The sequence below is a fragment of the Pinus tabuliformis genome, chromosome Q, assembly GCF_031772625.1.
Source record: "Pinus tabuliformis cultivar Carrire ecotype Pingquan chromosome Q, CPIR1, whole genome shotgun sequence".
Classification (NCBI taxonomy): domain Eukaryota; kingdom Viridiplantae; phylum Streptophyta; class Pinopsida; order Pinales; family Pinaceae; genus Pinus; species Pinus tabuliformis.
In genome coordinates, this window is record NC_142296.1 from 485770502 (window position 1) to 485795479 (window position 24978).

At 34.2% G+C, this 24978-nt stretch overlaps 1 protein-coding gene and 1 long non-coding RNA gene across 2 annotated transcripts; both read right to left on the bottom strand.

Annotated features, from left to right (window-relative positions):
• Positions 1 to 6427: 6427 nt before the first annotated feature.
• Positions 6428 to 6826, bottom strand: LOC149220288 (serine carboxypeptidase-like). The gene is made up of 2 exons (XM_089382780.1): positions 6712 to 6826; positions 6428 to 6625 (listed from the first exon to the last, which is right to left on the bottom strand). The coding sequence occupies exons 1-2, from the start codon at positions 6820 to 6822 to the stop codon at positions 6476 to 6478; spliced, it is 261 nt and encodes an 86-aa protein (XP_089238906.1). The 5' UTR covers positions 6823 to 6826; the 3' UTR covers positions 6428 to 6475.
• A 343-nt stretch (positions 6827 to 7169) lies between these two features.
• LOC149220289 (uncharacterized) lies at positions 7170 to 8487 on the bottom strand. Its single transcript, XR_016248747.1, has 3 exons — positions 8399 to 8487; positions 7409 to 7497; positions 7170 to 7267 (listed from the first exon to the last, which is right to left on the bottom strand). It is a non-coding gene; the product is annotated as an uncharacterized LOC149220289 (long non-coding RNA).
• Positions 8488 to 24978: the final 16491 nt, after the last annotated feature.

Consider the following 24978-nt stretch of genomic DNA (forward strand, 5'->3'; position numbering starts at 1 on the left):
AATTATAAAAATGTGTATTAAATAATTTAATTGTTTTAAAATTTTCAATTATATATATATATATATATATATATATATATATATATATATAGTGTGAAATTTTGGAGAAAAAAATATCTATTTCTCAAGAGATTTGATTTCTACTCATATATATATATATAAAAGATGAATTTATATTGGTTATATGATGATGATGATGATGATGGTTAACGTCCGCTGAGACCAAACATTGGTCTATCGGACCTAAAGAAACAAATTATTTATTTTGATTTAAGATTTTATTCCTATGCTCAAAAAGCTTGGAGAGAAGCCTGCCGAGCTCACTATAATTTTGACGTTGTAAAAGGCTAGGAAGGTTAGTATTGTAACAATGATTGTGAAACTGAGATCTAATGTGGTTGTACACGAGGCACTCTAAGAGGAAGTGGTTTTCATCCTCGATGTTCCTATTCTCACATATATGGCAGATCCTTTCCATCCATGGCGTTTTAGGAACTGCCCAATGACCTGTTTCACTATGGAGCTCATGAGAATTCATTCTAATATTTGCTATATTAATTTTCTTCTTTGAGCTAGTTAAAATAGAGAGGTACTTTTGATCTTCTAGGGTGAGATTGATGACCTTCTTATAATAACTTAATTTTCTTTTAGCCACTAAATCTTTCTCACACCACATTTTTTCTTTGAACTTAGAAGTAACAATATCTTTAATGTTATTTATGTTTTGCAATGCATCATTCTTGTTGATCTCCCAATAGTTTAACCAGGCCCTTGTGTCTTTATGCCACCCCCGGTTAAGCCTTAGGTGATTTTGGCTGGAATTTAAAGCTAGCTTAGGAAGTCTATGATCGCCTATGTTATTGAGTTTGTGCTTGTACAACAAAAACCTAATCATAGTTAGGCTCTCAATAGGGGAAAGACCTGCTTCTATGAGGAGAATGGGATACGATGTATTACTTTTAATTTTCAGGTTCTAAGGATAGGGTGTATTACTTTTAATTTTCAGGTTATAAGTTATAAAATGCTTCTGGATTTGCTCAATCTTTCTCCATGATTCTCTAGAGATACTGCAACCCCAAACCTCAAAGCCATATAAGATAACACGAGTGAATAAAGTTTGAAAGAGGAACTTCTTTTTATCCCACATTATGAGGTTCACTGTTTTACAATTATTTTCAACACCAAAATAAGCTTTCTACCCCCCATTAATCCTTTTCTCAATGCTATGGTTCCAGTTGAGCTTATGATGAATATCAATTCCTAGATACTTGTAAGAATACACTTCCTCCAAGTTATTATTGTCATACATAAAATTAGCATAAGTGTCCTTGTTGGATTTGATAATCATAACTTTTGTTTTGTCAATGTTAACAGTCATACCAATGGTAGAGCAGAAATCCCTAAGAAGCCTGAGTTGCTTATCAAGATCAGATGGGCACCTTGCCAAAAGAACAATATTTTCAGCATAGAGAAGAAGGATGACGACTATCCTAGCCAAGATCGTGCCATCACATCCTGCTTCCTCTAAATAGCCTTTGAGCTTATCGATGTAAATGCCAAATAGATACATATACACATTATTGAATTTATGTTAGTTTTAGATTGTTGTTTAAATTATATTTTTTAATGCACAAATTAGCTCAATGCTTGAAAATTCTCTCGGAATTTTGGAATGTGCAAAATATACATAAAGTTGCAATTCCTCTTTACTAAGTTAAAAAAAATAACCTAAAAATACCAAAATATATAATAATCAAACTAAAAAAAGATTACCTTACAAATTTATTTTCATATATATAACATTGAAATATTTGATTTATAATCCAAATTGAATTTTATTTTTTATTAATAATATGTTTTAAATGTCACATCTTAAATTTCTATTAAGAATCTAATCAATTAAGAAATAATTGATTTTTTTCTTCAATTATTTATTCTTTTTAGCCAATGAAATATTTCATCATGATCAACATATGAGCACAAACATATATCTAAAGTTGATATTGACATAAATTAATTAAAATGAATATTCAAATAGTTTATAGATTATATCTTCCTTACACTCACTACTACATGTAGGTGGGTTTTAAGACAATATTTGAGTCAATTGTCTTAACTTAAGGCAAAAAGAAACTCAAATATTGTCTTAAATATCGTCTCTAAGCGGGTGTTTCAAAATATAATGTCTCAAAAATTTGTCTCTATAAAGACAATATAGAACACATATTTTTATTGTCTCTATAAAGAAAATTTGATTTGTCTCTCTAGAGACAATTTCATTTGTGTCTCTTTAGAGACAATTACATTTTTGTCTTTTTAGAGACAATTCCATAATTCAAACTATTGTCTCTCTAGAGACAATATAAAAAAATATTTAAAAATAAATAAATGTCCATAATTCAAACTATTGTCTCTCTAGAGACAACATAAAAAATTATTTAAAAAATAAATAAATGTCCATAATTCAAACTATTGTCTCTCTAGAGACAATATAAAAAATTATTTAAAAAGAAATAAATGTCCATAATTCAAACTATTTTCTCTCTAGAGAAAATATAAAAAATTATTAAAAAAAAATAAAATCATTTTGAATGTGTGCTGGCCCGTATCATTCTCACCTGGAATAGATTCGTAAGATAATAAGCAGGAATCTTCCAAACAATACATACATATAATTCCAGTTCCCCATTAATGATATTTAAAGGGGAAGTATAAAACAAGGGTGAGAATATTTGCAAATCTATTCCAAACTTTAAAACTCAGGCTAGAGTTGGGACTTACATTTATAATACATTTTTGCAATTTCAAAAGACTTAAATTTTAGTAAACAAAGAATGTGTGATAAAAAAAAATTAAATTAGAATTTAAAAATATTATGCTAAATTTGAACTTAGGTTGATTATAAATTTTAACAAGAAACAAGGTTATCAGTTAATTTTGATCTATAACGATTAAATACAAAGCAATTGTTAAAATTAACTGAAGAAAATATCTTTATGACGGGAATATGCTTTTATATAATGATCGACATACTTACCCAATGACTATTCGCAATATGACCGTATAAAGCCTATCGTGGAAATAGGAGTTTAAGCCAAATTGCCACTACAATCATCATTGTGATCCTATTGTTAACTGTGCAGATTCAAAGTCTCAGCTGATATTATAATTTATTATAATTAAAAATAAAAGTGGCTTACACATGTCCACAAAAGGAAAGCAAGCTGGAAAGCATTCTGCAGGAACCATCAAGCCTTTATGTCATTGTCATAAATATAATAGACACAATTAAGGAAATAAAATTTACAACGCAATTATTTCGATACCTGAAACAGAGTGAAATGGATCAAGAATAAAATAAGTTCAGGGCGATCGAACCAAAACAACTTATCGGTTGGCTGCACCACTAGAATTCCTTTAACTACAGAATGTCTCCCTCGAATTGCTAAGGCCATTTCTAATATTGTAAGTTGCAGCTTCACTCCAACTATCAAAACTATCTACACAAGTAATGCAGCAATAAACACACAAAAGTCAATAGTTGACAACTTCTCTATATCACTAACTTATATCATTAGTAATTCTACTTCCGAACATTTACAGGGACTTACAGCTAAGGGAACGAAGGAGAACCAAAAGTATGAATGCTAGTCTGCTCACCCAGTAATGCAGCCAGTGAAAGAGACAACGTCAGATTCGCTAGTAACACAAACAAAACTAAACATTGGAGTAAGATAGAGAGTTGTGAAGTCTTACTATGAAAGTGGATAAGCAAAAATCCCACGGCAAAAGTCCACATGGGAACATTGCAGATAACGCAATAAATGCTGTAGTGTTAGGTAAAAAGTAAGGGGAGGTTTCCTAGAGAAGCAAAACAAAAGGAGGCCTGAGAAGCATTGCAGGAGGAAAATCAATTATTATTGCTAGAGACCAAAGTTTTTACGCACAAAAAGTTAATAGAACCTGATTCCAATCACCCTCTTGAAGTCATCATCCAATGATCTCTTTATATATTTATGAAAATCAAACTTCTTGTTATTTGCAGAGAGATGGGCCTATACAGTACCAAGGAAGAAAATTCAAAAGGCAAATTAGATAAATCACGTGAATGAAATGGTTGTTTACATAACCAAGTTGAAATCTAAACAAAGGTTTCAAGTTATGGAGACATACAATGATGAAGCCATGCCACAAGGTTAGGTAATCAACTTTCCTTATTGACCAAAAGAATTGTCTGAAGAAGCAAACCTGCAATGAATATTAATATTACAAGTAAAATGGATTCAAGCAAGATAAATCCCTTGAAAATTTGGAGTATGAATTACTTACCACCCATTTAATAATGGGTGTTCTGATCCAGAAATTCATATGACGCGATACAAATGTAGCTTGTTGGGTTAACCTAAACCTTGAAGGATTTGCATGAAACAAACAGCACGCACGTAGCTCCTTGTTCTTGAGAACAATCTTTCTAAAATTCCTCAAAACGTTATCCAATCATAAATATTCTTGATGTTTGAACCTAAAATCATTTCACAGGTGTCCCCATTGAAATTTCCAGATTCGTAACCTAGGTTAGGTGCCATTTTTCAAACATGACAGACTGTGAGACGAGGCCATTTAGAGAAGAAAATTGAAAAGAACTCATCATGTGAACATGGATAATCCATTGTTACTATATCCTTTTCCCATTCTTTCCAACGCCTCATCTATGACCGAAAATGACTTGTATTTTGAGTTAAGGATGTTTCAAACGCATGAAGATATGAAAGCAAATTCAAACCGAGAAAAAATTTAAACTGAATGACATGGGAGAAGATCAATTATTTCCCATGGCACTTACTTTTTCTCTTGCTAGGGCGATTGTTAGGACACTATATAACGCATGGACAGTTGCCAATGTAAAGATGAAGTAGTGGAGCTGGTTCATGCCAGTGAGGGAGACTAGAGGATACTTACCCTTGAGTCAAGAGGGAATGAATAATTATCAAACTATCATAAATATCTTGAATCATATCAAATGGACTAACACAATCTAAGTAATGTCTAATAGCATTGGAAAATTTGAATACGCAACATAGAGTTTGGTGTCCACCTCAGAACAATGATCGATAGCAGGAGCCATTGATTATTCCTTTTGACATGGAAGCATACTATAAGCCATTCCTTTTGGTATACAAATCTTAGAAATGGGCTTCTCTCCAATGGTCAGTAGAAATGAGATGAATCCCATAAGCATCAGTTCTGCAATCTAGAAAAGACCATTTAAAATGTATTATGTCAGCCGATGTCATGTGATGCAATCTCATTCTGAAATTCTGAGAGTTGCTAAAAGATAGACTTGCTACAATGATCTGAATACTTCTTATGAACAGCTCTCAACTTATTTCCTCCCGTATTTAGGTGAAAATCAACCATGAAATATGCACATTCCGTGGAACAATGCACATAAATGTTATTACCTCAATGTACAGAGTTAAAAAAATGTGCGTACACCTCCAGACGCTTAGTATGCGCATTAGTATTAGATAAAGATTCAATTCAGACATGGTGTTAGTCATTGAGTTCCAACATATAGTTGATCAAGGCACAATGTTCTGGTCGTCGCTAATCAACAATGCCTGCATGTAATTGATGAAGAAATCTAAAATGTCCAGGAGTAGGATTTCTTTAGAAGGGTAAAATCAGTAAAAGCATGATGCTTTAAAAATTTTAAGGCTTACTTCAGTTCTGCTTCAGAGTAGCCTGTATGAAGGGTAAGTGTTTTGTTCCAACATGGATCCTTCCCCAAAGTGCATCGAGCAGTGTAGACAGCAGCAGCAGCAAGCATTGATGGACTGTAGATAGTCCATGCGCTTTATGGACATATCTTGCCATGCCAAGCACTTAATGTCCAAGAGGCTTATAAAGGGATAAGAGGCAAAAAGAGGAAACAGGCATATTCAACAATAAAATAATAGAACGAACGAGAAGTGAAACAGAGCCAAACCACATAACCTCTAATTCAAATATAAGTAGACAATACTGGCATCTGTTGTATGATTGCAAACAACATAAATGTTTTCATGTCATTGTCAATAAAATTGAATGTAGGCTAAGAGCAACATGCTTTGAATTCCCCAAGACTCTAACCAAATATTTTTGTTGAATTTACAATTTCTTTCATCCATTAGGACATCAGAACATGCTGGAATAAGAACACAGGACATACTATTCATGTTCTTGAATATAACTTTAACACCATGTATAATCATAATTCCACAAGGCTTGGTAAGCAATAAGAAGCACTATTTCTATACAGTTAAAAAGTGGCCATCAAAAGATTTGACACAAGTTAGCAAGACTGATGGTCCCAATGCACAATTATTTTGCCAAATCAAAAAATACACATCTTTGGGGATGCACGCTACTGAAAATCTTGAAATATTTACATTAATCTAGGTGAAGAGAGCAATTCTCCTAGTTAAGCAGATAACTAACTCTCGAAATTCTTCTCTGGCATCTCCGTCACTGTCTTTAAAATTTGAGAATTGTCGTCAGTAATACTTCCTTGTGTCCAGCATTTTAACATCTCCAAGGCTGCTTTTGGCTGATCCATTGGGACCATATGACCTGCATCATGAACCTGGTGCAATAAAATAGAAGATTCCGTAAGGAAGAAATTGTCTACTTGTACAACGAAATCAAAGATGATCATCGAGTGCCTTTTACCTTGAGAAAACTGAGTGGTCCATAACTGGTTATTAAACCTACTTCCTTATTGTCTACAAGGAAGGACTTTGTAGGTGCCTTCTTGAAATTCTCACTTCCAGACCAATCCATGGAATTCACCCATCTTGAATTTCCTGAAAGACACATAATTTGAACAATTAACTTTTCAATTTTGAAGATTAGACTGACAAGCTTGAAAAACACAACTGCAAATAAGTTAATAACAAACTTAACACCTAAATCATAAAGTCATTGTCCAAAACAAAAACAATATGTTATATGTATACAGTATCATTACCTAACCAATTGCAAATGAGATCATATTCTCCTGCATAAACTAGCAACTTAACACGATCCTCCAAGAGTGTTGGAATGCCAACTTCCATATTCCTCATCCAGTCAGTAAGCATAGCTTCATAAACCAAGGGGCTACAGGAGATAAATTTTCGGTTGCCAACCCCAAGGCATCCCTAACGGAACCCTGGTTTAAGTAATTCTCCATATTTGAAAAATCATAGCACATGCCACCATTGCACTCCTTCCGAACATCATAGTACTGCAAAATATAAAACAAAATAATGAAAACTAATATCGTAAGATATATAAAACAACGATGACAAACTACATTTTAAGATACAAAATGCTGATAAAATAAACATAATGTCTGGCTGTCCAGTATTTAGAATTTAAGTCTTACATTGATATTCCCAGCTAATGCCATAATGGAATTGAAAATTGAGGTGCACACCAAGTATGATGCAAAGCATGTGACAGTCCCTTTGGTACCTGGCAAGTTATCACACTGGCTATAATCAGAACTTACATTAAGAACCTTCGATAAAGGATCCAGCATAACATCATCCGTAACCAGTTACTTAAAACACTTCACAAATGGTAACTAAGGATCATAAAGCAAACAACATTTAGCCATCAAGCTTCTCGCAATTTAAAACACAGTAACAAGATTTCAATATGAACACATACAAATCTAGTTCAGTAAACAAAGTATACATCTCATAAATATGAAAATATGCATTTTGTTCCAAATTTTAATAGGATTTCAGCCCCATGAAAAAATATTCCTTGAAATTTGATGACTAGTTTATATTTATAGGTGTCTATTTCTGAGATTTTTGGGCTGTTTTTTATGGATTAAAGGTCTACAAGTATCAAATACATGAGATGTATTATCGAAAATGATAAAAAGTGGACCATACTGCAAAATGTTTGTAAAAACACACAATAAACAAGAATGAACTAACTAGAGGAGGGAAAAGCATCACCTATGCACAATATTTTGAGATCCAGATAAGCCTTCACTACTGTTATGGAAAATGCTTGCACAAACAACTTAAAAAATAAATTGAAAATTTCAAAAACCACATCAACAAACAAGCCTTCCATAGCGGATAAGTGTTCAAAGCCCTTAACACAAATTTTATGGATTGTACTTGCTCACTATGTACTGAAGAAAACACAGTTCAACCAAGAAGAATGCTAGATTTTCCATCTGAATAATAGATAGTACGACGTGTTAGTACAACAGGGTATTATTAAGAATACAATAAAGAAAACTAATTTAAAACATGAATGCTAGATTTTATGAGGCATTTCCAAAAGTAGATTTGATCAATGCCACACAGGTTGCTTTCAACAATATAAAAAGTGGTGTCATTCAAAACTTTACCACTTTGTTGGAATCAGCTGCCTTTAGAAACCTGAGGAGGAATACATATGGCCGAGTGGGAACTGTAAGCTTGAAGTTCAGTTGCTTTAAACTCCTGCGAAGAGTTATTATCAATTGATCAGTCAATCTAAATGTTTGGAGACTATGTTGCAATCAATGACAAAGAATTATCAGTTAGAGCTAATTACCATGGCCACTATATGTTCTGACTTGCATTCATTTGGGAAGATGCGGATGAAGTCATTGACCTGTAGCCAAGTATAAACCAGCTCTTATCAATATTGTGTTACCTATTATAATATAATTTTTGCGTTGATTCCAGCATAAAGCGTAATCTTCTATAGGAGTAGATATTGCTCGTGTATGTACTTTTATACAGCCAGCAAAGTGTTCTTTTAATTAGATATATACACATCCTTTCTTACAGATGTCAGCAAGTCATCCTACTTGTGGAGGACAAACTTCTTCATATTTGCTAGCTATAAACATTGCAGCGATAGCAAGTAATGACAAATTCTTCCTTGCAATACTCTGAATAGAAAGGTATCTGTCAATGATGTTCACAGTGAGATACAACGTCTCTGGCATTAATTTCAATTCCAAATGCACCTGAAAATTTTAAGATTTTGATGTCAGGCCTAAGAGATAGACCATATAAATCTCTTTTAGATCTAAGTTTGACAGCAAATGGAAGTTGGAACTAGCATAGGAACAAAGTTGTACCTCCACCAACCAATCAATCACGACTGCCCTCATCTTTGCGTTGATTTTAACCTGGTTTCTCATATAATCTGGAGGTACGCAACTCACGTCTTGGGCATACATGAATGCCAAATTTTAGTTAAGGAAAATAAAACTTTACCTTCACCCTAACAAGAAACTGCAATCATTGACAGAGAAACATACCTCAATTGTCCTGTAGAATTTGTATATATCTTCAACGTATTCAACAACTGCCAATTGGTTTTCAATGTTTCCATCATCAATGCTAGGAAGCACCTGATGGGAATCCCTGAATGCATCCTGAAATACATTCATCAAGATTATTAATCATTTTCAGCCGACTTACATCATAAATAAACACAACACTAACTTGAGGCTATCAAGATAACTAATCATTTTCATCCAACTTACAACATGACTAAAGACAAAGCTATCTTAAGGTTATAAAACTTGCTAGTAATTTGGAGTGGACATGGATACTCTTTGGTTTGTGTATATTTGTTGAACAAGAACAAGAAAAGTATAGGAGAGTGACACAGACCTCACTTTGGGATGTTAACATTGCAGTCTTTGGTTTGTGTATATTTGTTGAACAAGAACAAGAAAAGTATAAGAGAGTGACACAGACTTCACTTTGAGATGTTAGCATTGCAGTCAATGATGGTGCAGTGTGTTTCCTAGCTTTCAGTTGGCTAGGTCTTTCTAATCCCCCTTCTTGTGCACTTGAGTCGATGTTATCACTAATACAAATGACAACGTCATTGCTGGTGGTGCAACTGTCATCATTGGGTAAGTTGGCAAGGCATAAAAAAGCAACATAGCCATGACATGGATCTAAATACTTCTCATGAACATATCTCAACTCATTTCTTCCTGCACTTAAGTGGAACCCAACCATGAAGTTTTCACATTCCCTGGAACAAGTAAATCAAATGTTATTCCTTAACAACACACAGGGGTTAACTAAATGTGCACACACCCCAGACAGTTTGATGTGCACATTTGTCAATCTTTCCCATATGTAGAATTAGATACAATTTCAGACAGGTTGCCAGTAAATTAGTGTTGTAGCAGGTCCACTAGGTTTTGGATATATAATCTACAGATTGCGTAATTCATGGAAATTCCTAAGATATTTAGGAGTAAGTATCCTTTGGAAGGTTAAACTCATTAAAAGCATGGTGCCTTGAGAACTAGAAGACTTACTTGAGATCTTCTTTTGAGTAGCCTGTGTGATAAAGCTGTGGTAGATGAATAGATGCGGTGGATCTAGATTGGGGCACTCTACATATTTTAACCCCTTCTCTATTGACATCACAAGTTTATACTTGTGGGATTTTCCTCACCCGTCCAGTGTTATTGGCCAAAATATTCTTGGCATGATTTATGCCTTCCTTTGAGTGCTATAGGTCCAGAATAGTGGAAATTGAGGCACCTCTTAACCAATATTATAGGCTTATATCTTTTGAGGCCTAATGATTCAACACCAGAAACTATTCCATAGTAAACCTGCTTTCACAATCCTTGATCCAGAATTGGTGTGATTTACACATGAAGTGGAGTTTAGCTACAATGTGCTCAAAGCAGGGTCTTTTTGGCATCATATTTATCCATATTCTAATCTATCGCCAGGAAATTCATTGAAATTGTTGACTATCACCCAAAGAATCAGCGATGTGAATCAAAACAATCAGGAGATTGTCGTGGAGTTAGCTTCCTCAATAGTAATAGCACCATAATCTTTTCTTCATGAAAGGTGTGTGTAAGCTTCCGCAAATAATAATGCAGCGACTATGAATGCAAGAATGCTCGCATTCAGGGTTCAGAATCTGAAGCTAGATAAGGTTGCATATTAACATGAACAATAGCAGGTAAAGGATATGCCATTGTTTTTCCAGAGCCTGTATCAACAATACTAAACAAATTTCATTCTTTGAAAGCCATGGGCTGCAAATACTGTTCCATCACATGTGTCATTCATTGTTTGCTTTATCTCTTTATCAGATTCTTCAAGACCCAACATTATGGAAGATTTGGTCACCATTTCTCCCTTGAATCCCTTCACATGCTTCAATATAAGTAAGCTCTGGTCATACCCTCATCAACATATCTACATTGATGAATTTGAGCAACAATGGCCCTCCAACCTTACAGTTGTCAACATCTTGATGTCGGATTAGCTAAACACTTGCACACCTTTTAGGATCATGATGAATAAGCTGGGCTATTTCTGGTTGACCACATGGATTTACAACTTCCTGTCCTCCTTGAGTTGTAACAGTTGTATGTTGAAACCACAAGCTGTTAGTGGAGGGGAGTACTGGCTGTAAGTGGTTTTTATGAAGGGGCCTCTGCTGTTTACCATGTAGTGTTGTTTACTAAATACTAATCAGTACAGATAGGTGTCCATGAGGTATGTATAATAATTTTATTTTAAAGGATCCATCATAAGATGTAGTAGGGTTGAATTTATGGGTTTATATTTTAAGAAATACCCTAGTATTTAGAAACCTTAATCTTAAGTATTTGTTCCCTATGATTTGATTTCTAGGGCATGGGATAAACTCTAGAATGTCATAAAGGGAAAAGAGTATGATCTAAGGTTTGAATTTAAGAAACCCTAAAAAGGCCTCTTGATTACATAAAAACCCTAGAAAAGTAACTTGACATCATGTTTTGGAATAATATATTACTTGGGTTACTTGTTAAAATAGTATTGTATGTCCAAGAAGAAAAAAACGGATGGGGTGATCCATTTGAAGGCATGATGTAGCTCTTCGTAACACCTCATAAATCATGGAGTCATTGTCCAAAAACATTATTAAATATATGCCCTAGATTTCTCAACAAATAACATAATCAAACTCATACAAATAAATGGTTGAATCTTACATTTTGCATAACATTAGATGTATATGGGGGCATTAATGATCCTTGCATGCCAACATTGGTTGTATTGAGGGGCATAAATGAATCCTACATGCCAACAAAATGCACTCTTAGTAACAACACAAATATTAGTAAATATATATAGTGAAATAAGTTAACTAAATGCACAAAAATATTGATCAAGTTTTACCACTATCATTACCTTAGATGTATTATAAGGTGTTATAGGGGTTGGAATGACTTTAGCAATTTCCTGCATTCCACAAACATAAATTAGCATAATACAATAAGGAATAAAAGATAATTGAACATATAAAAGATAATATTCAATCTTACCTCATGCATCATCATAGCAGCGTCCTGCCCTCGTGCATTTGTTAACATTTCCATAAAATTAGTGAATATCATTGAATCCCCCATAGTAGCATCAGTAACACCCATGGGTACATTCTTATGAAAACACATAATAACATAAAAATAAGAAAATCTTGATCAAAAAACCGATAAGAAAATAGAATCGGTAACACCAAATATATATGTCTTTCAAGTAAAACCTTAAACATTCAAATTACTTGATGTTCATTACAATTAAAAACTCAATACTCAACTTGTAAAGAAAAATTGTATCGCAGTGAATCCTTATAACCATCTTAAAGTAAACATAGTGATCGAAAAATGTCATCCTCACAAGTAAAACATTAAACATAAAAATTACTTAATGTTCATTTCAATTAAAAACTCATATGTCTAACTTGTAAAGAAAAATTATAATGTAGTGAATCTTTAAAACTATCTTAAAGTATACATAGTGATCATAAAATGGCATTCTCGGATGAAATCTCCTCATCTGATGGCATATATACCCCATCATTAATAGACCCTAAATCCACAAATAAATTAATACCATCATTTTCATAGTCTTCATCACCTTCAACTACAGGTAAATTAAAATCAATGAATTCATCATCTTCATGGATTTGATGCCCATGTGGTTGCTCATGTCCTTCAAAAACTTCAATAAACTCGTCTTGGTCTTCATCTTGGTGATATGCATCATTGACAATAAATTCTTCATCATCTCCATATTGGCCATCTATGTCTTCAGGGGGAACTTCTGCATCTTCAAGTAAATCATGGTCCTCTACATCTTGAACAAATGTTACTCTTCGTCCTCTTGGATCATAATCAATCACAAATGACCAGCCAAGTTGTTCTAAATTTGGAATGAGGAAATTTTGGTCACATTGACTTGGAAACACATAAGGTTCAGAAGTGGCTTCAAACCTAGATGTATTGATCATGTGGAATCCATTATCATGGAGAAAGATAGTTTTTTCTTCTCGCACTTCAATAAGCTTGTACCATTCAACACGAAAAATAACTTTCTTGAAAGACATAAAATCAAGCTCGATAATGTCCTCCAACACTCCATAGTAGCGAAGTATTCTTGTGATTGGTTGTCTATCATTTGCACGTGAACGACATTCCACCTCAAATGATGCTGAAACTCCACAATCATAAGTTTTTCTCTTTTCATCAACTTTTCTGATGCGAAAATGATGACCAAAATTCCACATTCCTTTGTAATATCTTACCTAAATTCATATAAATATCAACTAATTAGATTCAAGGATATGAAATCTAACAAAAAATTTATTAAATATATGCAACATATTAATATATATCACCTCCCCGTTTATGGATCCTTTAATGAAATTCAATTGTTGTTGTGTTACTCTATTATTCCCTTTTGTTGCCTCATGTTCAATATTGGCCTTTAGCCAATTCCACGAGCATTTCTCTGGCCACTTTCTTTTATGGCTTGCAGGCAATGCTCGAGCAGTGTTTTGACCATGTCTATTATATATATTGGCCCATGCATTTCCATCTTCTAATTTCTTTTTTTCAGCGTACTTCTCCATCCATTCCAACATAAAGTCAGAATTGTATGCAACATACAAATGTAATGCCTCCCACTCCTTCGCATCTACAATGAAAAAACATTTTCGTTCAATGAATTAATAATTATTTAAAGCCATGTAATATAAAACTTAAGATACAAATAACTCCTAATGTTTTTTTATATCTTTTATCCTATTTGAAGTCCCTTCTCCCTCTAATTTTTCTCCTTCAAATGATTGAGATTGGTTATAATTCCATAATCGTGGAGCTTCAATATGCAATTGAGTTAAGTACTCACTCAAATGAACCATGGCCTGGAAAACCATGTACCCCTCAACTATGGACCCTTCTGGTCGAGCCTTTTGCCTCACAAATTGTTTCAAGACCTTCATATATCTCTCCACGAGCCACATTGTTGGAATATGAATAGGACCACACTGTTCAATCTCTTCTACTAGGTGTACAAGGTAGTGCTCTTAAGAATTAAAGAAGCTTGGAGGGAAGCACATTTGAATATCACACATCAAAAGTGAAACATTCCTCTTCCAATACTTCAAGTCATCCTGATGTATCTCTTTAGATGAGACCCACCTACAAGTATTACAATAAAGACTTGTTATTTATTGTAAACCAAAAGTAGAAACTCATATAAAGGCATAATCAATGTTGCACTTCAAATGATAAGAGTAATGAAAGAGTATGCATGATGGATTGAAAAATACCTCAGATATTTACATAATTTGTAAATAGTCAAAGTGACATTGTGGTCAAAAGTACTTGGTATTGCTGCAGGCAACACATAATGCATGACCATTAACAAATAACCATGTTCAAATATGTATGAACTAATCTCGTCACTATACTAGCATGTCTATTAACAAATAACCATGTTCAAATATGCATGAACTGATATTATCACTAGGATGTACAATTTTATAATTAAGTTTCCAACAAATATAACATGTGACAACGTTACCTTTATCCAATTGTGCCAATCATGTGCTTTTTAGGCCTGAGAACTCTGATCCATCTCTTGTGAATAATTTTTTTAATGTCGCACCAAAGCTAGAAGGAAATCTTATGCTTTTCATAGTAGAAATGATGTTTTCTTTCTCATTTGATGTAAATGTCCATGGAGCATGAACATATGAGTTGTCTTCATGCAACCACATCTTCGGCATGATATTGGAAACTCGAAGGTCCTTTCTTAACTTTCTTTGTGCTTCAATGTTATTTCCATTTAGATGTTTCCACAAGCACACTGCCACATTTTTCCTGATTTGCATAGTATCAAATAGGTGGGATGTTGGCAAGCTCTCATAATATTCTAATTTGTAGAAAATAGAGGGTCTTTTCATTCCTAGGGGAAAGCCTGTCCCTTCTTTTTTGTCATACATCGCTTTCCACCTAGCAGGATTCATCTTTATTGGATTCCTCATTTCCACTTCCTTTCCATTGAACATATGTTTATCACTCACTCAATAGCGATGATTTTGTTGTAAGAATTGTCGATACTCATCATAGATAGTTTTATTGAGATCCCTTGACTGCCTATGTTTTGGCCCACATGATGGACAACCATGTTTCCCCTTTGTTTGTAGTCCTAAAATAAGATTAGAACCCATATTTAGTAAATGCTAAAATGAACATAATAATTATAAATGTAATTTATATTATATTACCACAACAAATAGAGCCCCGGGGCATCATGAATTGTCCAGATAAGAATCGCATGAAATAGGAAGTTTCTATCATTGATAGGTCTTGATACATCAAACATATTTACACCATCCCATAATTCACGAAGCTCATCAATGAGGGGCTCCATGTATACATCCATATCATTTACCTGATATTTTCCTAAGTGAACAAAGAGTTATTTATTAGGATTAACTGAATTGAAAGATTTTTATATAATCTTCAAGAAAACATTGCATTCACATGTTCTAGTAGCTGGTATGATAAGAGTTAACATTGCATGTTCCTTTTTCATTGCCATCCAAGGGGGGAGATTATTGTTTATAATTAACACTGGCCAAATAGAATATGTTGTTCTAATATCCCCAAAAGGATTTACGCCATCCATTGCTAGAGAAATTCTTGCATTCCTTGGCTCATTTTTGAAATGTGGCCATTTTACCTCAATATCTTTCCAACATTTACTATCCGCAAGCATACGCATGACACCATCTTGGATCCTCCCTTGTGCATGATGATCCATATATTTTGCCAACTCCTTGCATTTGAACATTCTCTCAAACCTTGGCTTTAGTGGAATGTGTTGTAATACTTTATAAGGAACCTTCTTGGATAATTGATCTTGATGATACCTATTTGTGTGACACTTTGGGCATTGTTGTAAATTTGCATTATTTCCATAGTACAATATATGGTCATTTGGACATGCATCATATCCATTCCAATGTCTTTCATTATTGAAGATACTTCTCTATGAGAATGAGGCAACTTATTGTCCTTTGGAAGTATTTTGTTTTCCAAAAGTCTGCATAGTGCAACAAATGATTTTTATAAGTATACACAATATTCAAAACTTTTAAGACATCTAGAGAATTAATTTATAGGAATAACAATCCAACCTTTATATATCAGTAACGCATGTGTTTGTCAGTCCATGTGTAACCTTCAAGTTCAACAACAACATAAGTGTCGCCAATATAGAAGATTTAGCATTTGCATAAAGAGATGTCCTAGCCAAATGAGCTAGGGGTGAATCAACAACTTCTTCAAAAGATGTGTAGAAGTCTTGGATAAATTCATTGACACCAGCCTCATTTATCTGTGAAGTGGATTCTTCCATAAATGTGTCTTGTCCTTCATCTTGAGATTCGCTATTATCAATATCATCCTTTGGTTCTTCATGAATATTGGGAACTAGAAGCGGCTTTCCATAAATAAAAAAATCAAATGAAATGATCAATAATAATGTATTAAATAATGTGCATATTTATTTATTATAAGAATAAAAATTTGTTAATTATAATGTACCTCTTCTATATAAACTCCATGTTCCAATCTATGGATACCAACAAGCCTTCGCTTCTTTAGTTTCCTATTTTGGCACATTTTGCAACTGCAATATATCATTTCATTGAAGTATTCATCCATACCTGGAGTAGGTCTTGTTTCCTGTTCATCTGAATATTCAGATGACGATGTGCTATTTCCCTAAATGCACCACATTTTTTAAACAATAAGACTGCAATTTTTAACTTGGGTATTACTTATTTTTCAAGAGAACATGACCAATGAATAAACATAGGGAGTGAATCTATGAATATGTAGTTTTTCAATGCATTTTTTGGATCTTTGATCACTTGATTGTTTGTACTTTTGTTTTTTTGTTGTTTCAAGGTAGTGTTTAGTGCTTCTGTAGGAATTAGATATGAAAAAAATTGAGAACTAGGTTCAAAACCCTGAACAAAACTCTACCAATGTGTTGAGTGAGCATTGAAGATCTGTCCAACACTTTGAGGCAAGATTATCAGAGTGTTACATTAAGCATTTAACTAGTCACAAACAAACTTTTGAAGTATCATTTTAAAGTTATTTCTAAAAACAAATCCAACCTCTAACTAAATCAACAACATAAATAATACAAATACCAAAAGCAACATAAATACCTAGTCTGCCATTTTGTATAGAATAATGTAATAGAAATCTACAAAGAAAAGTTTGTGGACACTAGTTAGGATCATTGCTTATGCTATAGGAATAAATTGATGCATTCATGGACATCTGAATTGGATTGTTTAGTGATCCTGGTGGATCTTAACTGCAAACAAAAAACATCAAACGAAGACCACATCGAAGCCAAAGGATTTATTTTCAAGGGAATTTGTATTAGGTGTTTCAATTTGTATTTTTCAATTCATTTGGACAGGACGATACACAATGGATAAATGTACCGCAGAAACAAATGGAAAGGTTGTCGGTTATAGCAAATTTTTTCAAAGACCCTAGTCATTGTTTATGGCTGAAGATAGTCCATACTTTATTAAGTACACTCTCCATTTTGCAGGTAGAGCCTACTATCAAATAATTGTGAGACAACATGATCATTTTCTTTTAAAAACCATTACCATTAAATGGGAAAAACATTGTAATTGTTTAACAAGTAAGAAAGTTAAGGTCAACAAGATTGTAAAGTTCATTCCTGTGTTATGGTTTTGGAGGATGGAACCTGAAGAAATTAAGTTCTCTTCTACTATTTATAATTTCACTTGACAGTGGTGATAACAGATTTTTGTTATGCCTATCACTACTAGTCATGCTTTCAAACTATAAGTTGGAGATTTTAGGCAGCTTGTATCCAATGCAAGGGATTATTAGAAAAGCTCAATGATGTTTCACATACTGCTATCATAATGGTTTACATAATGAACTACAGAGAATTTCCTCAGAAGAATTGGAACAAAATAATGATAGGAATAGAGAAAGTGAGGCCTTCTTAGATAATGAATCTACGGAGGAATATAATCTCATTCCAGAAAAGTTTGCGGTTACTATTAATGATGAATGCCTATAAACATCTCGTAAGCATCATTATGAAATATTACTCACCATCCTTGAGACTTATGTTCTATATGATTCGAACAGTGGAGACTGCCAACAAATGAGTGATTTTTTGTCTCCTTTTGTTGCATTAATAGGTGATGACAATGAAGCATTTTTGTGCTCTATCTACTCTATACACATGGCATGTGATGATTTTAGATTGAATGAGGTGGTAGAGTATTCTAAGGCAGGGATCAACCAATTTGGGGCTATTGTAGATATTCAAGAAGTAAATTTGATTATTTCAGAGGTAAATGGCAGAGTAGTCAAATGATAAGAGATTAATAATAACTGGAAGAGGTTTTGAAAGAAAGGAAACAACAATTAAAAATCAGATCCAAATTTAGTGGCATCAATCTGGTTCTTTAAGGCATGAAATCAACAGTTCCAGATTTCAAGAGCATTTGAGATTGCATAAAGTCTAGTGGTTCCTGCATACTATGGTAATCACACTAGTGGTGACTACTGTATACAACCACAATCGCACTAGTGGTGCCTATTGTATACTATTTTGTTTGAAGTCTGTATTTAGGTCAAAAAGCATTACAACTGGCCCAAAAATGTCAGGGACTGGGTGGGGTAAAAAAGACCCGTAGGTCAGTTAAACAACTGACCACGAACAAAAGTTCAATTACTTGACAACAAATGAATTCCATTTGGCTGACTTGCCGCACCAAGGGGTGCTCTTTCATCAAAATCAACCAAAATTTGCACCATAATATTGGCCCTAACAACTAATTCGCACCTCCAAGAGAAGTGAATCCTCGGGGTAGCCTAGCATGGGAACGTCATCATCCTTAAACCACAACCCCATTGGCATGTCTCAACTAGTGCTATCACGAGCACCTACATCATCCCTACCGATAAACAAATGAGATCAACAACAAAAAAGGTTCTAGTGAAAATAAAATAAACCCTATTTTCTCTTTCTTCCTAGTTCCATATTTCCCTTCACTACCACTGAGCCTCCATTTCCTTGATTTCAATGTAAAAGCCAAATGCAACTGAATTATTGTTTCATGGTCTACGTAGTTAACCTTTCCATTATATTTTTTGAATATATATATATATTAAAACATTCCCATCCTTTGAAAAGAAAAACAAGAATGTGGACACTCAAAACTGAGAACAAACTGAAAGTTGATGTTACTGCAATTCAAGAGCATGTCCACAACGTGGAATTATTAATAGTAAACTACTTGTGTTGAATTTAACCTAAATTCATTGAAGGTAATAATTCTGGAGTTTGATTTAAGTGGGAAGTCAAAAGGAGTAACCCATCTAGCTCAGTAGTTAAAGCCCAAGGTTCCTAATCTTGTAGTTGTGGGTTCGAACCCTACGTTTGGCGTGTTGTGTTCATTTAATGCATATTTTGAAATGAAATATTTTTGTCTCTGGATTTCTTATTCTCTGAGCTCCTGTTTGTTAGAACCGTCGGGATTTATTATTCTCAAGCCCCTGTTTTGGAAAAATACTAAACAACCATCGCTAAGTTTAACAGACAACAATCATCTCGTGTAGTGGGTTCAAACCCCACGCTAGGCGGGTGTCATTGTCTATCAATCAATTTCCAGTTTGGGAAAAATTCAAAAAAAGCATCGTAGGGTGTGAATTCTAATCCCATGGTATGCGGGTGTTCATTGATCATTTAGATTTATCCTCATCCAAGATCCCTGATTCGAACCCTAGGTAGGCGGGTGTTGTTAACTATCAAGCTTCTGTTTTGGAAAAATACAAAACGAGCACAAAACAAACATCGACTAAAGCCAAATCAAAGGCATTAATAATGCTCTACAGGATATAAACATTATTCTCCAAAATTACCACCAAAACCATAAACCCTCACTAAAAAACCTAGAGCTTGTAAAATTACATTCACAATCAGCTGGACAAAATCATGTCGATCATGAAAAGAAATAAACTTTCACAATACAAGCATAAATTATTTAAAATTTCTTCTTTGAACAACTTCCAACAACATTATTTTTTTTCAGAACAAAAAAGCATAATTGTATTATATTGAGGCAATATTAAGAGAAAAAGATAGTACATCCAAGAGCTTTTGAAAGTTGTAGCAAAGACAGGGCAAAAACCTGGATACCCTATGCATACTGGGAAGAAGTAGGGACTAACACACCAAATACAGGATTTACTTGAACAAAATGCCTTGGATATAAAACAGATTGGCAAAGAAGGTCACCATTTTATACACCAAACCTATACAGGAACATATATCAAAATATCAAAAAACAGAGCACACTTGTAAATTTTCAGAGCATTAAAACCCAGGGAAGAAGAAATAGAATCAAGCTCTGACAAGGAAGTGGAGGATAATTTTGATTCAAAGAATTCTTACCATGAACTGAGGTAATGGGATTCAATCCCTCTGAAGTCTGCGCGCTATTGGAGTGTGGTAATGGGATTCGATCCCTCCAAAGTTTGCTCACTATTGGAGTGCGCAGAATGCTCCGGAAGAAAGAGATTTGTTCTTGAAACTAAAATGGTAGGGTAGGATGGGAGGCATAAGACCCCCTCCGCGGAATGTGGCTCTATCTAGAACCTATGCTAAAACTTACGCTAATGTAATTACGTAAGTCTTTAACCATAAAATTCATTGATATTATGTTAAGTTTGTTCTCATCGGTATGAGTGTCTTTTACATTTATTGCTTCTTTACACCTTGAGTACTATTATTTCTAATATTTTTTTGTTTTTTTTTTTTTTTCTGGTTGTTGGAGGAGTTTGGTAATACAAATTTTTTAATTTTAAGTTAATAAAAGTTTTATTTTAATACAAAAATGAGTTTATTATAAATATTTCATTTATAATGCTAGTAATTTTATAAATTTAAAATAATTTTTCTCAAATTTCAAAGCGAATGGTACAAATACATAGTCTTAAGGGTCAACCTAGTTAGTTGAGTTCCCATTGTTAAAAAATCTTCTCTATTAAAAGGTCACTTGTTTAATTACCTTGACGTTATTGGAGTAAGACTTCATGGTCGAGCTTATAGGTTATGATCCTTTCAAGTAGATTTGCCTGGTACAAATTGATACATATTTTATATGTTTTATAATGTTGATAATATAATTATATTGGAGTGGAAGAACATGAAGAATTGTCCATGTTCTCTTGATGGTTTCAGTGAACTCGTGGTTTTTCTACAAACCAAAAATGGATCATGGATTCAAATTTGGCTGCCACAGTTAACCTTGAGATTAGATCAACTAAATCAGTAAATCGAGTTGTCACAGCTAGCCATGAGACAAAGGATCGATACATCAGCTCAATTAATCAAAGTATCAGTCACATTAGGGATTCAGGGCACTAAGCTAGGATTTTGGATAACAGATCCTACTTTCTTTTACCAACTCGATACCGCCAGTGGTTTTTCCAACTCGAGAAGGAATCGAAAACATAGACTTCAAGTAAATTTTATTAAATCTCAATACCATTTATGTGGCTAGTTTAGTATTGAGCATATTTTGTTTTGTTCAAAGCGAAATTCGACGATTTTTACAGATGAATGAGGGATTGTTCTTTTAGGGCTTCATCAAGGTTCATGCATTATTTTCATTGAGGATATTTAGTGAGTGGCCTCATCCCAAAATGGAAAACAAATCAATAGTAAATGTTAAAAATGGCAAGGAAATCTCATATTTTGTGGAAACAAATCATTTGGGCCAAGTCAAAATTGCCTCAGCAAACACAACAGGGAAGTGGATTTGGGTAACTGCAAAACAATATCAGGGAATTTTAAAGCGGAGACTTGCCCACATTAAATGGGAACAAGGAAGAAGAGAAAATTCCTAGAGAAACTAGTAGACATATAATAAAAGTAAACAAAATCTTTGAAATGCAAATTTCATCCATGGAACAATGCCTCCCTGAAGATAACATCAAACAACTTCGAAAAATCTACAAAGTAGAGGAATAATTTTGAAGAGAAATGTCTCCCCTCCTCCATGATGGCACAAGTGTTGAAGATATAGTTGATGGTTTGATATTGAAGTCAAAATCCTTCCTGAACCCTTGAGCCAAAGAGGTCTCTCCTCTAGTATCTCTAAAAATATCCTATGAAGAGTCATAGCATTTAGCTTAGAAAGTATGACCCACCATGATCATATTAATAAATGACAACCACTAAACTAGTGTGATAATGTATTCAGAATTTCCTTGCAAAAAAAATTAACTTCTTGTTTCCCCCTTTTTGTAGTGAAAGTAGATTTCCTGATTGTCTCCATCATATTATTCCCCAACACTAGCTAACCAACATGACAACCCATTCACAATAAATGTCATCGTCAATGATGTCAAAATGCGCAAATGAATTTGTTAGTTACCCCTTGTTGTGTATATCTCTTGCCAAAGAAGAGGAGTCTAATCTACTCTTCCTTGGAAAAGAACAATTGTTATTGTCCTTTCCACCTGCCAGAATGAACCTCACAACCTTTAGCATCTTCATGACATCCAAACATACAACTGAATCCACCTCCTCTGATCACATTGCATTGGATAACTCATCCTCATTCCACCATTTTGATCAACTATCAAAGCCTAGAAACCCTTGACCCTTGCAAAAAAACCTTTGCAAAGTCCTCTCCATTCACATCTAGTTTGGAACATTGCAAAAAAGTACTACTAGCGTATAATCTTCTCCCTCATGTGGTTCATTGAACTCATAACATCCTTTCAAGTGGTGAGATAAACAACCATTAGTGTGTTCACGATTTAGAATACCCTTTTCTTTCTATTACTAAATAGTCAATACTACTTCATGCCTAGTTTAGTACATATCCCCGTGTTTTACCAAATACTTATTTTAATACCTCCAAAACCTATAACCCTCTACCCAAAATCCCCACCGTTTACAAAAACATTGCTTCATGAAAGGCATTTTACATTGCTTCGTAATTTTTCCTTTGTATATGAGAAAGATACTAAATGTTACTTCTCCCTTATCCAATGTAATGCTCTTGCTTACAAATTGAACAATGTATCATGATATTTCCTTTCTCTCTTCGTGTGAACTTGCTCAATTAGCGTCTAAATACCTTGTGAGATAAAAATCAATGCATGTATTGTATTTGGTATTATGTCAATTATTCATTTTTAATGTCTTAATAATGTGTTAATTTCCTTCCAATGCATGGTCAGTCTCGAATTAAAATTTTGACATGGGAAATCCCAATTTTGCTATTTTGGGAATCAGAGGCACATCGCAGGGACAATGTGTATCCATCTTGGTGGATAGTGGGGCAACCCAAAATTTTATTGATGCACAATTGGTGGAGTGTAGAGGCATTCATAGATTTATATATATCCTAAACAACATGGGAAATAGAGGATGCCCATGCTTCACCTCAATTATCTTCTTGGTTGTTGGTTCGATATGTTGAGGATATGGTTGATGGTTCGATATTGAAGTCAAAATCTTTAACCCTTTAGCCAAAGAGGTGTCTCCTCAAGTATCTCCAATAATATCCTATGAAGAGTCATAACATTTAACTTGGAATTATGGCCCACCATGATCATCTAATAATTAATTGAAATAGAACTAGACCCCAACTTAGGGACTGGGTGTATCATATTGTCAGACTATGCTAGTGGCAACCCTAAAAAAATGACTTAAAAACCCCTTGATTTTCTACCTTGATGGAATTCATATCCCAAATTTCTTGTTGGATACGCAAGTCCTAGAAAACATGACAAGGAAGATGAGAGGGAGTTGACAAGGATTTTAGGTTGTCCTAGAACATCATGCTTGTGAGAAGAGCATGGGGGGGGGGGGGGGGGAGGGGGATTTCATCTGTGACTAATCTCATGGTAGGGAGGAAACCACATTTCTTTATAGAAGGTGGTATAAGCTAGAAGAAAATACATAATAACATAGCTTGACGAACTTGTTGGAGCTGCATTTTTCTTTTCTGCTGTTCCTTTTCTGCTGTTCCGTTTTTTCTGCTGTTCCATTTTTTCTGTTGTTCCTTTTCTGCTGTTCCTTTTCTGCTATTCCATTTTTTCTGTTGTTCCTTTTCTATTGTTCCATTTTTTCTGTTGTTCCTTTTCTGTTGTTCCTTTTCTACTGTTCCTTTTCTGTTGTTCCATTTTTTCTGTTGTTCCTTCGGGAAAATGGAACAGTAGAAACCAAAGGTATATCGGATGAGCTGAGATGTTGTTCGGATCTAGGAGGTCTCTTCATTATGGTATATGCTGAAATGATTCCACGCCATTGCAGATAAGGCAGCCCAGTGATCTGGCACAAGCTTTGTTGGCTTGACTATCCGCAATTTTATTGCGTGATCGCAAAACATGATAGTAGCGCACATCTTTCATGGTGTGTCCTAAAATTTGGCACCATCTGATAATCTGTTGAAGGAGAGCATTGGGCAGATCCCTATTCTGAACCATTGCACTGACGACTATCGCCGAGTCTCCCAATATCGTGACTGTGTCTATACCAAGCTTCCCAAGTTGGATAAGACCTTGGTAAA

Bases quoted from the DNA above. Each gene is read 5' to 3' on its own strand.
- LOC149220288 (XM_089382780.1), bottom strand. From the start codon at position 6,822: ATGGATTGGTCTGGAAGTGAGAATTTCAAGAAGGCACCTACAAAGTCC. The intron at 6,626-6,711 runs GTAAAAGGCACT...TTATTGCACCAG, and splicing joins GACCACTCAGTTTTCTCAAG to GTTCATGATGCAGGTCATAT.